The sequence below is a fragment of the Saccostrea cucullata genome, unplaced genomic scaffold (genome assembly GCF_032062105.1).
Source record: "Saccostrea cucullata isolate Sc308-1 unplaced genomic scaffold, CSIRO_AGI_Scuc_v1 ctg218, whole genome shotgun sequence".
Classification (NCBI taxonomy): Eukaryota; Metazoa; Mollusca; class Bivalvia; order Ostreida; family Ostreidae; genus Saccostrea; species Saccostrea cuccullata.
In genome coordinates, this window is record NW_026930772.1 from 139,511 (window position 1) to 154,775 (window position 15,265).

General features: G+C 33.0%; 2 protein-coding genes and 1 long non-coding RNA gene across 3 annotated transcripts; all 3 read left to right on the top strand.

Annotated features, from left to right (window-relative positions):
• The first annotated feature begins 1,871 nt into the window (after positions 1–1,871).
• Positions 1,872–4,369, top strand: LOC134230043 (cholecystokinin receptor type A-like). The gene has a single exon (XM_062711814.1). It carries the CDS (start codon positions 2,118–2,120, stop codon positions 3,324–3,326), a length of 1,209 nt encoding a protein of 402 aa, XP_062567798.1. The 5' UTR covers positions 1,872–2,117; the 3' UTR covers positions 3,327–4,369.
• Positions 4,370–4,992: 623 nt separating this feature from the next.
• LOC134230044 (uncharacterized) lies at positions 4,993–6,175 on the top strand. The gene is made up of 2 exons (XM_062711815.1): positions 4,993–5,208; positions 5,353–6,175. The coding sequence occupies exons 1-2, from the start codon at positions 5,129–5,131 to the stop codon at positions 5,690–5,692; spliced, it is 420 nt and encodes a 139-aa protein (XP_062567799.1). The 5' UTR covers positions 4,993–5,128; the 3' UTR covers positions 5,693–6,175.
• A 1,567-nt stretch (positions 6,176–7,742) lies between these two features.
• Positions 7,743–9,016, top strand: LOC134230046 (uncharacterized). Its single transcript, XR_009984273.1, has 2 exons — positions 7,743–7,946; positions 8,402–9,016. It is a non-coding gene; the product is annotated as an uncharacterized LOC134230046 (long non-coding RNA).
• The last annotated feature ends 6,249 nt before the right edge of the window (positions 9,017–15,265 follow it).

The following is a 15,265-nucleotide window of genomic DNA, read 5'->3' on the forward strand; positions in this document are numbered from 1 at the left end:
AACAGCTTAAAAAAGCTTTTCAACTTTATACACAACGATTCCCTGTGCAAATTAAAATCCGCTTTTTGATATCATTAACAGTGTACTGCAAGCAAAAATGGAAACCGTAAATATTCATATGTTTTCATTTGAAAAATTATTTTTAAAAACAGAGATTGCACACATGTAACACGCATTTAAAAAAAATAGAATTTGTAAGAGATTATAAACATTGGCAAAATCGGTCTTTTACACAATATTTCCAAAGTGGGGAATAACCTACTGCTTTATGGGCTAGCTGTTTATCATGGAAATAGGAGGGAGAAGTTTGACACTGATGAACAATTTCGGTGAAACAGAATTGGAAACCTCAAATGCCAGACAACATATAGAAAGAGCGTCAAGGACTGGATATTTTACCGAAAAAACACAAAATCCAAGCTATATGATAAACTTGATGACTTTTACTTTTCTCGTCAACTTCCCTTAGTTATGAGAGAATACCTTCATCACCTGCATAAGAGTATATATATCCTGTCAGCCACAGCATACAGGATCCGTATGAACAATTTCCAAAGGTAAATATATGACAAGCAAGTTGATTAAACAAGAATATCAAAACTGTTTAAAGTCAAGCTAGGTAATGTTTATTGACGCGAGTGCGGTTTGTCGTTGGACCCCCAAGACAATCAACTGGCGTTTTTCGTACCGGTTGTTGGCTTGTTTGAAACAATTGACGACGGATTTTTTAGTTATTTTCTGATCATGGCGGCGAGCAATTTATGTGGCCGGTGCAAGAAGATGCTCGCTAAAAATATTATCCTTGATGTTTGTATGGTTGTTTGCTCTGCTCTTGTTTTGTATATTGTTTTATCTTCACTTATGATATTGTTCTACTTCTAACATTTGCTGGGATTACATAAAAAAATTTTTTGACATACATTAACGAATTATTATTTTGGAGTGTGTATATTCCTTTAAGTTGTGGTAGAATTTTTCCAATATACTTTAGATAATGTTATGATTGGCAAACATCTGAATCACAAGAGATATTGTTAGTGTTGTTAAAAATATATTTGATCAATGGTTAAAAAATGTACAAAATATTCATGAACAGACACGATAGAAAGTGAATTTATATATCGAAGGGAATAAGTTTAATTGAATATTGCATGTATTGTATATCTACTCTAGTTGTTTTATCTTATCGAAATATGTTTTGTCAAATTTTACGACATTTTCTGATCACGCTCCATTACATGTACAGCTGAAAATTAGTTTCGATAAACTTGAGAAAAAAATTGAACACACAGATAGGCATGATTTTATTGCAAATGGTATACTTTATACTTAATAGAATTTTACAAGAAGTGACAAAAATGTCTTTCAGGATATTAAAAGTGTTAAAAGACTATTTTGGCTCCTTCTTAATGCTCTTTCTTACTGTGAATTTAGAGAGGATGATGTACATGATGTAGTGAAACTGCACAGTTTAAGAAATTTGTTCACTGAAATAATTGATCAACACAAAAGAAATTTGGACATTACATTTTTCTAAGGGGACACTTGGAGTGCTACAATTATTCAATCTCTTTTGTTAAAACTTACTATTTTTAAAAATTGATTATCTGCTGTTAAAAAATATAAACAACGCGAGGCGCAATTAAAAAAAAACCCACATTAAAGTGCATAGCGCTTCAAACTCTAACTGATTTCTTCATTTTTGAAGTCCCTTTCATATTTTTAATGTTTCATTTTGATATTTAGAAACACTTTTTAATCTAAGTAACCAAGGAATCAAACCAATTTTCTGGACCACAGTGTGTACGCGTCCATACTGGAAGAGGGAGGGGGGACAAGAGGAATAAGTGACTACACTGTGAAATTGATATTAGGATGAACTCAAAACTTGTCGGAAGTATTCGACAACATTTAAAAAAAGACTCATAATGTACGTATCAAGGGTCCACATTTCGACCCCAATGCACATGCAAAAGGAAGCGATTATCAGTAATTTGCAGATTCGTCATCGTGTTTCTGCTCCTGTGCCGTGCATGAACACTTGAGTCAAACTTGATGCTTGTACAAAACATACATGTAGGAGGAAAAAATTAGAAAGTTGCTGTTCTTTTCGTTTTATGTTTGGAGTTATGATAATGGCAAATGATACTAAGGCCTATGAATATTTGTTACAGACAATACACAGTCAAAGAGACTTAGGTAGTACTGTAGGTTCTATTATTGGAGCGGTGATCGGAGTCATTGGGAACAGTATTGTTATTCTCGTGTACCTCTTCCGCATAAAGGAGAAGGGAGAACGCTACTTTATTCCGCTTTTAGCCATTGTGGATCTTTCTGCATGTGTGACAAGTCCTCCATTTTTTATTCTGGATAACACATATTTCTTTAACTATCCAAGCAATGCTTGGTGCAAGATCTTATCATTCTTCCAGTTGTGTTTTTCAACAATATCGGCAAATATGTTACTGGTTATATCCCTTCAAAGATATCTTCTAGTTTGCAAACCGTTTTGGCCAAAAATGACATTATTTTGGAAACGATTTTCTTTTCTTTGCTCCTGTTGCATTGGACTTCTGTGCTCGATTCCTATTTTGAAAACAGCTGGAATACTAGAATCGAACAGTATTTACATGAACCACAATATAACAACAAGAACTTGCAAATTTTCAATGTATCAATCGGTATATGTTTCAGCGTACTTTGGCGTTTTGTTGATACTTTCATTTGCAAATATGTTGGTCACTCTCTTCCTCTATATCCCTATCCTACATAGAATAAAACGTTCTCGTCAGTGGAAATCAAATGCTGCTGATAAAAAAGAAATATTGGAACAAGAGATTGATCATTCCTGTTCCAGTGCAACACATCAAACTGCAAATAATTCAGAAGTTAACGAAACCAATTTATGCAAAAATGAAAACAATTTTCCAAATACAGTAATCTCAACGGAGGAGAACACAACCGCATGTAAATCTGCTGGTGAGACAGACCCCGGCAATTCATCAGTTCGAGCGGCAACTGTTCTATCCACAACGTTACAGCAAAAAGTGAAGAAAGTTCATAGACGCCCATTAGATCGATTCAGCATGATGTTTTTCATCATCATTTTGGTGTATGTGCTTTCGTATATCGCTCCCCTTGTGATTCTGGTTCTCTCGTATACAATAGAAGACTTCGATTACGTAACACTGTCGGAGACAGACTCTCTGGTGTGGATATATGTACCCCGTTTAGTGTTTATAAATCACATACTGAATCCCTTTGTATATGGGTATTTCGATACAAAATTCAAAGATCAGCTCAAAATAGTATTTTGCTGCTACTAGAATTAAAAGTACAATGTACTTCCTAAATGAATTTGATCAATTACATAAATTTTCGGAGAAATTTGCAAACACATGTACGTAACTTTTCTTTATGAAAGATGGCTAAGTACATAGCATGAGATCTCATGGTAAATCAAAAGAAATATAGTATTAAATTTGAAATGTTGCAGTTGAATAGGAAATATTGTTCAAAGTGATATACAACAGTGGGACAAGCCGACAATATGCCATAACACGAACATCAACCAATTGTGTCATTCCCAAGGGGAAAGTTTAGCGCTTTTGATTGATTGCTATCGTGTTACGGAAGATTTCACAGAAATAGTGATATAACGGTTCTTTTCTTTATATTTATTCAAATAGCCATTTTAAAATCAACATATATGGGCATCAACAACAAGAAACACAATAAAATGAACTGTTTGATACTTCAATTGAAGGTGACGAAATCGCCATCACGTATGACCACTGTGACGCTTGCTAATTCCCCAAACCCATCTAGAAACCTATGCTAACCTTTATGGAAAACAAAGACAAAAAAGTCCTGATCGAAATAATAAACTGCCGCGAAAACAAAAAGGAGAGCCAAATGCAGCAAACATTTCCATAACTGTGTGTTTATACAGCTCTATATACAAATGTATATAAAAACCTGAACGCACGGGGAAAGAAAAAAATTAAAGATTCTTGTACACGTTGCTTGGGTTTTGGGCTTGATGGATATTTCATATTTACAAAATTAAAATCCTATACTTTCATCACACGTATTTCATTTTTACTGAGTCGCCCGCGTGGCGAAGTGATTAAGGCGTTTGCTCTAGAGTCGCGAAGAAAGGAGTTGATCCTTTCGTCGCGGGTCCGAATCCACTTGGGGATGTGGATACCGGTCCTTCGGAGAAGACTGATAAACCGAGCTCCCGTGTCGCAGAAGGTGCTGGCACGAAAAGGGGACCTAACTGCTCAATGGCCTTGTGTGCCGATTATAGGTATAAATTTGCAGCTCTCCACCCTCAAGTGGTGGCGTCTCCATACGAGTGAAATATTCTTAAAGCCGCTTGGTCCGATTCTAATCGCTAAAAATATAGATTGTCCATAAATTATTTCAACTTTTGTCAATCCCCAAAGTCTTTTTCTTTTTAAAGATATCAAAATTCAAAAGATAAAAAAATAATTTTTGTTAGGTCACACAAAAAATAATCCTTTGTTGACATTTGTTGACATTTGTTGTTTGCGTGAAATCACCTTCGAAAAATTAAATTTATCGCTTACATGTATAACTCATGAAGAACAAACCCGAGCATTTTTTCCACAACAAAGTGTACATAAACAACTCCTTTTTTAAAAAATCAAAATATTTTTACTGATGCATATGAATATAAAAATTACTAGAAAATTTTTAAAAGATATATCATGACTTAGGAACCCGGGTTTGAATTCTCTTCATAATTAGATATAACGATAAAAGTATTTTTTTCAAAGGTAACTTCAAAACAGATCTTAACAGGAACTGCTGTTTGTCAACAAGGTTTTTGGTCTATGTTTTCCATGTAAATATTGTTGTAATAAACTATTAAATCAATCTTATAATTAATTTTTATATATTATCTATGTAATGTTTAAGATAATATGTGCCTGTTTCGGATGAAGCGGCTTTAAGAGAGAGGTTAAACAACAAACAAAATATTTTTACTGATGCAAGAAAATTGAGATCTAACCCGGAAACAGATTGACGGCCTTACTCCATCATCAGTTTCCCGCAATATTAATGGGGAAAAACAAAGTAGACTTTTCTACACAGACGGATGAATCCCTTTTCTGTTTCCTGTAGATGTGTTTCCACGAGTGTGAAGCAATTGCTTGACATTTACCATTTATTGTCAAGGTATGTATGATAAAGTGAGACACTCTAACATAAATGTGCATGTATTATTGTTCTCCAACAACAATAAAACAGAGGGTGGTAATTGAAAACAAAAGCTACTCGCACGTTCAATTGGTGTACTTTATTTTTATTTGTTTATTTCAGAATGGGTCATCCATGTTCACGTTGCCAGCAACACAATACCCATATTGCCAATGCTACTGAAGACACCATTAGAATTGTTTTGTCTGATAACAACGGCCGAGAGACGACACAAGTCATCCGTGGTGGGGAATATGTCAACATCCCTACAGTGCATGGTTCCGTTACCATAGGCGTCTTTCTCCAGAAAGAAGATGGAAGTTTTGAAAATAATGCTGTTACCAGTTTTTCAGAACAATCCGATCGAAGTTTTATAGTGAAGGGACACCGCGGTGGCAATGTGACAATTTGCAGAACATCGCCTGGGACAATTTGGGTTGAGGGTGCACCCATGGTAATCTGATTAAAATCAGATCCTTTGATTCGCTCACATAGATTGCTACACAAGTTTTCGTGTGAGCGTATCAAAGGATCTAATTTTAATCAGATTGCACCCATGGTAAATAGCAAATTAAAAAAACAATCTTTTCTTCGAGATTGACATAAGTGTTTTTAAGAAATTTGCTTTCATTGTCACTCTTTAAAAAAAGATGACACCTTCATCATCCTTACTTCAGGCAAAAAGAACAATGATCCGCTGTATAATGATTCAATATTCAGGTTTATTTAGCGACATTTATTTATTGTTTATTTTTTGTTGTTGTTAGTACTCGTACAGATTCTCCTTCACTGCCATTGATATTTTATAGAGGAGTAAAGAAAGTGCTCGGTAGAACATTTACTGGAACACCTATGTATCTTTTTTTTTATAAGGATTTGATATAGTTTAAGAGTCTAGAATAGGTACGGTTATTCAAATTCAATTTGATTGTTTGTAGTATTAAAAGTTTTTTTTAAAAAAAAGATCTAGTTCTTTTGTATTAAATCATTCATAAAATCTTGTAAATCATCAACAATTACCCAATTAGAAAACACATAAGAAAGGTTTATTCTTTGAATTACATGATAATTGATCAAGTTTCCTTCTTTGGATTTGAACTCTCTCTTTCTTTGGGATTTTAACTCTCTCTATAAAACGTGACTGTTTAAAAAACCCTTGATTTACAATATCCATAATCACAGATCCATGCTGCGGAAGAAGAATCCAATTATGTATTCTTTGTTTGGTGCGTATGTGATGAAGGCTTAACTATTTATTTTCATTTGGTACTGGTAAATCAAGAGACTACGTGTATAATATGATTCGTTGGTATTATGTAAACGCTGAATTGCGTGACAGTGAGCGCACGACGGGCATGGTCGTCGACAGGGGATGCTTGCTCCTGCGTGGCACATGATCCCACCCCTGGGTTTTTTTTTTGAGATTTGCTCTGCTCCAAATTTGTATGATTTTAATAGACGTTTGTGATTGATTACTGCTCGTTATCTCCATACATGTATTCCATTTATTGTAAAACCGATGAATATGACAACGCTTACGTCTCTGTGCCTTGCTAAAATGTCTCGTCTCATTCACATTGCTGCAGTGTGGACTTGAAAGATTCCAGAACTATCAAAATTGTTATAGCTTGTATATTGCAACGCAGTTCCCAGTTCTCTTTGTCTTCGGAAAGGTGTACTCAGTGATGGTCTATCAGTATGATGGTAAATCTTTTCTAGAATTCTAACCTTCATTGTCAAAGTAGAATAATCGGGTAAATTAACATGCTTGTGAAGAAACTGCTGACCCCCTGTTTTAATTTGAAATCTATGCACTTCTTGGTTTCACCAACATAAATAAGCCTACAAAGCGTGCAGTATTTTTCTATAGAAAATTGCAACATTATATCAAAAAGATTTGCAGATAAGATTGTATAACAGCTTTTCTAATAAAAGTAATCAAAACATTAGAGCTTTAACAGTTCTTGACAGAACTATATTTGGAAATAGATGTCATCAATTACATGACAAAACGAAGATTCTTAGTAATGTGCTTAGACTTTGTTTGTTTTTTGTTTGTTTTTTAACTTACTTTCATGTATACCGAGCTTTATTTGCATCAAGTCAAAACTGTAAGATTCTGAAATAATATGTTGCAATGATTTAGCAGATTATTGCTATTTTTAACTACAAGGAAATTAATTTTTTATGAAACATCTTTTATTTTGATATATTTACATCCACTGAATATTTTTTCCTTTATTTCTTATGTAGACCATTGCCATTAATCATTGCATGAACAATACTAAGCAAGGCACTTCTGTAGATTTCCTGAACTATGGCTGTTCCATCAGTTAACCAATTTTATTTTACTTTGAATAATATTTAATACAGATGTAAATATAAACAATAAAAATGTTTTCTTTGTTTGTTAAATTGGGAATTAACGTGGCAGCTATTGCAGAAAAAAATTACAGAAAACGCTTACGCGGATTATGTTTTTTTTTCCTGCAACAGCTGTGACATTAATTCCCGTACTAACAACCAAATAAAGCATTTTATTGTTTTAATTCTGTACACTACGTTTTATTTCCTCATTTAGAAAACGCCTTAGATACTAAAGTCACGTCGCATGTAACTTAATATTAACCTGCCAACATACTATTTTTTTCCTATACAGGCGCATTAATCACTGAAATTTAATGTAGCCCAGGAAAGGAGAACAATCCTTTTGAAAGGTAATTTTTCTATCCTTTTTTATTATATTTTCTGTTGATACTTTGATATTTTTTCTATTTTCTTTTTTTTTTTTTTTTTTTTTTTTTTTGGTTTTTTATTGTTTGAGACCTCACTTTGTGAAACCGGATACACTAGTGTAGGACTATATGTTCCCACGTCGTATGTCTGTCCATCTCACTTTTGTCAATTTATTTTTCTAAATGTTTGCTTATATTAAGCAGATGTTTGGTATGTGTTTCTATTAATGAGTCAAAAGATAAAGTTTGCGTTTCGTTTTGCGTTGATGGACTTTGACAAAAACACGAGATTACATTTGTCAGTAAGAAACCAGTATTGATTAGTAGAGATTAGTAGAGATTATATCATCTCTTAAAAAAGCAAAATACAGACTGGAAAGTGAAAACACAAAATACTCATGTTAACTTGTCATATGTTTTTTATTCATTTATTTCAGTATGGGCCAAGTATGTGGTCAACACCATACCCACATTGCTAACGCCACCGATGACACGATTAAAATTATTTTGTCTGATAACAACTATAGAGAGACGACGCAAGTAATCCACGCCAAAGATTACGTCAAGATCCCTACGGTGCATGGGTCCGTTACCGTGAGCGTATTTCTTAGCAATGGAAAGGGAGGTTTTGCAGAATATGCTAATGCCAGTTATACGAATGAATCTAACAGAAATTTTATTGTGAAGGAATACATTGTTGGTCACGTCAATATTGTTAGAGCAACGTTTGGAACAGTATGGAAAGAACATATTGGTTTACAAATAACACCCGTTCAGCAGTTCTTTCAGATATGAACGCGTCATGATAATTCTTTTCCAGAGTATTTTCAATATTAATCAAGTTATGTATTAAAATATTTACCATGAGTTAAATGGGAAAAAAAAGTGTACGAAATATTTCCTGTAAAAGAATCTTAATACAAAATTATAGCATCTCAAATCTTGAAAATGGGAAATCTTAAACAAATAATTAAAATACAATTTTCTGGAAGTTGCATATTTTGCGTATTAATGACTAGAATTTGGAATAATTCCGTTTATCTAAACTGTAATGATGTTAACATTTGGGGATTGAAGACTATTCCTTGAAAAGTATCGAAAATTATTAGTTAAACATTAGAAAGCACTAATATATGCAGTGTGGTTTAACAGTGGTTATACCAAAGAATATAGACGAATATATTTTTTAAATGCATGCATTTTGCGCTGTGCAGACCCCCAAAACTTCAGTTGATAGGGATTCATTTCGAACAGTAATAATGTTTGTTCACAAGTAAAAATCGTCTAGGTATAAATCACATTAATTGCGAAATATAGATAATATCCACTTTCACATTTTTTCATTTGACCAAAGTTATTTCTTCATATCTTGTTTTTCAATGAAATATATGGAGATAATTAATCAAGCTCTAAAGTCCATTAATCAATACAATAATTAATACAAATTTTGGAGCGGATCAAACACGGGCCTCCAAAAATCAGAGTTGGGATCAGGTGTCATGGAGAAGTGAGCCTCCCCCATCCACCGATCACAATCGCTATGTGCTCCGTGTCATGATTGGGAAATAACGGAAAAAAATCTTTCAACAATCAAGTCTGTAAATAATGCCTTAACAATAAGTATTGTTCGTAACAGCCAGCATTTTTGACTTAATGATAAATTGTATTTGCTGACAAGATCATTGAATCGACCATGGAACTTACGAAATGGCGACTTTAAAGGAGACTACTGATATTCTTGTTTAATCAATTTGTTCGTCAATAACATCTTGTTTTAGAATGTCTTCATACACGTGTACGTAGAACATGCTCTAGCGTATTGAATCAACTGAGAGATATAAACCCCGTATGCAGTTGATGAACTGCATAAGTATGGGAACTTGACGATTGAAAAGTTAAAGTCAATACGTTTGTCATAAAGTTTAGTTGTTAGATTACCATTAACGTCTTTTCTGGTAAAATATCCAAATATGAAACAGATGTTTCATACTCTGTAGTATCATTTATTTCGAGCTCACCAGGATATATCGCTTCGACGTAAGTATGGTAATACATGTAATCATTGATATTATACTTTCATGTAAATTAGTTGAATATGATTGATCGAAAAACATTTGTTAAAAAACACTATTAACCGCTGAATAATGAAGCCTTGCCCTCCAGCGTAGCAACAGTCAACATTGCTTGACGACGGGTGGTATTCCAAAAAATAGCGACTGCGCAGAATTTATGCGCGCACGGTTCACTGTTATATGTATTTGTATAAAACATTCAGTATAATATAATAAATATAGCATGTAGTTGAGTGTAACATTGAAAATTTTCACCCCTCGAAACCATTGGTTTCTTGGGGTGAAAATTTTCAATGTTACACTCAACTACATGCAATATTTATATAAAATTAATATCAACAAATGTGTTACTTTTAAGGACTGTCCGAAAAACAAGCTAACAGGGGCAGCGACAAACAGCGAAATTTGCGCCATTGTTAAAGATTGGTTTCACTCTGCAGGAATAACTGTCGAAGGCGTTTATGCATAAAATTATCACGCAAGCCAATCGATTGATCATCGCCATGAAATCGAAAAATAAGACAGTTATTCCGTATATTTACATGCTCTTCATTCCGCCAATCCACGTGCTACAAGCCCCACTTCTTGTTTCTATTTGCCCCGCCCTGCACGTGATTTTTTGTAACCGCGCCTATCGATCGATGAGCCAGTGCATTGATGAGGAAATAAAGTACATTGACTATTTGAAACTTTATCTCGGACAAAGACATTGGAAAAATAAATATTTGACAATACGTTGTCGATATATCTAAATGTCTAGTTGAAGGCCACAACAATTTTTTTTCACGTGTAAGATTTTGTAAGACAAGTGAATACAAAAATAGGTTTGCATAAACATGAGAATTCCAATAGATTGTAGAAATACTGGTCCCCAAAATCTACAAAGATTTGTCAATCAGAAACTCAAGCATCTTTTTCATATCAACTTACGAGTACTTTTGTGTACAATCAGAATGTTTTTAACAAAATAATTTTGCAAATGACGAGTGACGAGGTAAGTAAATTTACCAGTTCCATTTTTATTTAAAGAAAAAAAAGCAGCTGTCGATGATATAAAAAAGCCTGGAATTTAATTTATCGTTGAGAATGATTATATATATAGTTGAAAAGTCGTAAGTTTTTATGTCGTTGACTTTCAAATTGGAAAAGAGTTTGTGTTTTCAATTTTTCCCAAAATTCCTTGGAATTTTTAAGTATCCACATTTGATTTACACTTGATTTACATCACTTCTCAAATATATTGTTGCACAGTACCCCTGAAGTTTCCCCTTTACTACTGTTAATATTAGAGCGAGGAGTAAAGATAAAAGCTTAGTAGAAAAAAATTACTGGAACCCGCCATGTATCTTTGCAAGGATTTTTATGAAGTTTCAGAATCCAATATAAATATGGTAATTCAATTTCATGTTGGTTGGTAATATTAAAAACATTCAAAACTGATACATGATTGTTAAGAATTTCCTCCTTAGAAAGGAAGCTATAGGTATAAGTTCGATTACATTTTATATGATATATCGTACAATTAAAATAATGAGCCTTGCAAACAAAGACAATGTTGTAACCTGCTTTGCCAGCAGTGACCAATGAATAGTCCTAGGGTCTCCGTTGTGGTCCAAGACTGCAATTCATAGCGGCGTGTACAAAATAATAGTTTTTTTCCTGAAGTGCACAGGGAAATTCTCGAAGTAGCTAGGGGAAGCAAATGGGTAGAGTTCGCTTGGCTGTGAGAGGGGGTTGTACCTGGATTCTCCACCATTTATCACATCCTCGCTTTAGATGCGCATTCTTGTCGTTAAGCCACTAGGGTGGAACATTTCAAAATAGATAAATCTGACTGATTTTAGTAAATATGACAACTCATTAAATTAACAATCGATGTGTAGAATTTTGAAGTGAAAATATCCTAAGTAATAGTCAAAATGTCTGATGGTACATTTTCATTTGTGACAAATCTATTGATTAATTATACAGATAAAAATATTTTTACCAATAAAATGTCTATAAACGCATATTTTCTGTTGCAACATTCATTCTCATACAAACAAGGAGAACATTTCATTTAGAATGAAAACATAAATTAGTGTACAGATGTCATAAAGACCTGTCCTTCCTTATATGTACAGGAGGATGGTAGGGTCCAAGTGATGTAATGATGTGGAAGTTATAAAGAACCAGTGGCAGATTAATAGGTAACCAAGCATCACAGGGCGCTTTTGGCAAAGGAAGGCCGACTAAATCGTGCTGGGACCGTTCAAGAATTCTTACATGAAAGCAAAGCGAACCCGATCCAATCTTTAAAGGTGCATGGACACAGATTTGAAGTTAATATTTTCTGTATAATATCACGACTTATATATTTTAATAGCATTTCACAAAAAAATATATTAAAAATTTTATTTCATCTTAAAGTTATTGAAACTTCAAATTTTTGAGTGGGTTTGATTGACACATCCTTGCACTCTCACTTTTAAGTTTATTCTTATTACTTAGTAAAAGTCGCAATCTTGTTGTGTATTAATGAAAAATATTAAGACTTTAATTCAGAAAAATAATTATATTTAAAGTAGAAATGTTAGAAAGCAAAACCCCTTCACAAGTATCCTCATTCCACGCTTAGTGTTATGTACAGAGTTGAGCAAATTCATCACACCCATGAAACGCACACAGTTTTTGTAAACAGGGCACGAGCTCTGTTATTGTTGATGTTTACGATTCCCCGGGTGCGTTCAATTGTTAAAGTCTGCTCACCACAACTGCACGGACTGACAATATACTGTGTGTATGTTTTGCGTTCGAACATTTCTACTCGGAATTTTCTGGATTATAGTTTTAATAGTTTTCATTTATACACAAGATTGCCACTTTTCCTAATTATTAAGAATAAAATTAAAATTTGTGAAAGTGCAAGGATGTGTCAATCAAACCCGTCTAAAATTTTGAAGTTTTTATAACTTTTAGATGAAATAAGACTTTTAATATATTTTTGTGTGAAATGCTATTAAAATATATAAGTCGTGATATTATACAGAAAATATTAACTTCAAATCTGTGTCCATGCACCTTTAAAGAAATACTTTTGAAATAAGCATGGTGAACAAATTCAAAAATATATGCTTTATGAAGCTAAACTGATAGCACGACAAGTTGTCCTGCGCCTATTTTTAAAGCACATGCTACGTGTACGTGAGAATATAGATCGTGCGCATTGGTAAATTCGTCATGTAAATCTAATTTCTCAGTCTGTGCCAATTTTAATGATGGAAGATGTCTATTATGGCGACAGAAAAAATTATAAGGTCTGTAGGGGGTTCTGTTATGATGAGGAGGGAGCTGAATTCTATTCGTCAACAGATTTTATGACATCAGTAAGTTATGATATATATATTACTTCTCTTACCAAGTACAAACATTTACTGGTGACAAAAGTACAGAATTGACACTGATGGGTGTTGATGCAAGACCTTACAGGGAAAACAATGTGGCAGTGCCTTCAAAGAGAAGAGTATTGAGAGGATGGAGTAGCCTGTACCAAGACCAAAATGTCCAACTATATAGAACAATGTTTTTGATCTAAAAAAAAAAATTCTACAAATATTCATTATAAAACTGTTACATAGAGAACTTGTCACATTTCACCTATATGAACAAGAATCTCAGTTACTTATAAACTGAATGTACACTTTTTTCCCTGTTGTTGTCAGTGTGTTTTGGATAAGGAAATTGACTGTTCTGTACATCCCATGAAGTAGGCTACAAGTTCACTTCCTGATCACTTCCTTTAAAATGAATACTGTTATTATCATTTTATGTTACATAGCTCATTTTTCTAAGAAAGTTTTCAGTCAACACTTCCTCATAACAATGGGGTCAAAGTTAAGTTCTTATTTGAACAAGTCAGATTAATTTCAACTTCTTTTCCAGAGGATTCATTTTATAACAGAACAAAATAAGAAATTTTGTACAGAAAGAGGGAAGTGTAGGTATTTGGAATTCGTATTTACATGCCAGTCTTTATGTTTGATCAATTCATTTACATAATCACAACAGTACTACATTTTTTTTGTATAAAGTTTTAATGATTCCAAAGATACTTATCGTAATATAAACAAACAATAATGAAAATGATGTAATCGTTAAAGAAAACAATCAGTTTGAAAGCGAATGAATCAAAATTTACAATTTATTCTCAAAATCCACTTAACAGATGTAAAAAAAAATATTAAACATTAATACATGTTATATAGAAATATTATTCTCACTCAACTAAATATTTGTGAAGTCAAAAATTTTTAAACAAGTATCAATCTTTTACATGAAACAATTCCGTATCTGCACCATTGAAAAGAAAAACACATACCTTTGTATGGTGTTTGTACTTCTTACAGTAAAAAGAAATCAACATAACCAAAACAAAAAAAAAATAAACCTTGACTGGGATCACATAAAAAATTATTAATTTGAAAAATGAGAAGAAATGAATTCTCATTGATCTTCTACTTCTCTTAACATAGGGAAGCCATTACTATATACATTGTGTTTTTTTTTCATAATAATACCTGAACAACAAAAATCATTAACTTTGAAAAGAAAGTGGTATTCTTTAAACATCTCTCTTTTCAGATGCTCAACATGCTCAACCAAGAGAGATTATCAGATCTGTTGAACAGATCAACAACTAGGAATTTCTCCTAAAACTGTTTACAAAGAAAATAAAGTTTAGATATTATCATACTGACCCCTTTTTGCCATTTCTTCTTTTGTCAAAATTAAACATAAAAAGAAACCTTCATAAATAACAAGGTATACAATATGCTTTTAAATACACTTCTTTTGTGAAATGTCTCTTTTATATTGAATAAACCTTTCCCTTTGAGTGTATGATATTCCAACAAGGTGCATTTTAATGCTGGAAATGACAGCTACACTAAAAGAATACAACATATATGACAAGACTACATGAAACTAAATATCATGAAGCATATTATATACGCTCAATGTGTGAAATTAAAAAGAAAATCAAGAATAAAAAAAAAAATTTAAGAAGGCTCTGTATTTCTTTAACGTAATAACAACAATTATTAATAATTAAGATTAAAAACTAATTAGAAATGGCTACGGAGCCTTCCTAAACTTGTTTTAATTTTTTGAAGTATGAATTCCAAATAACATACATAAATATTTACAAATACAGTTTCTTTGTAGAAACTAGGTGGGACTGAATCCCCTGAC

Bases quoted from the DNA above. Each gene is read 5' to 3' on its own strand.
- LOC134230044 (XM_062711815.1), top strand. From the start codon at position 5,129: ATGAATCCCTTTTCTGTTTCCTGTAGATGTGTTTCCACGAGTGTGAAG. The intron at 5,209-5,352 runs GTATGTATGATA...TGTTTATTTCAG, and splicing joins ATTTACCATTTATTGTCAAG to AATGGGTCATCCATGTTCAC.
- LOC134230043 (XM_062711814.1), top strand. From the start codon at position 2,118: ATGTTTGGAGTTATGATAATGGCAAATGATACTAAGGCCTATGAATAT.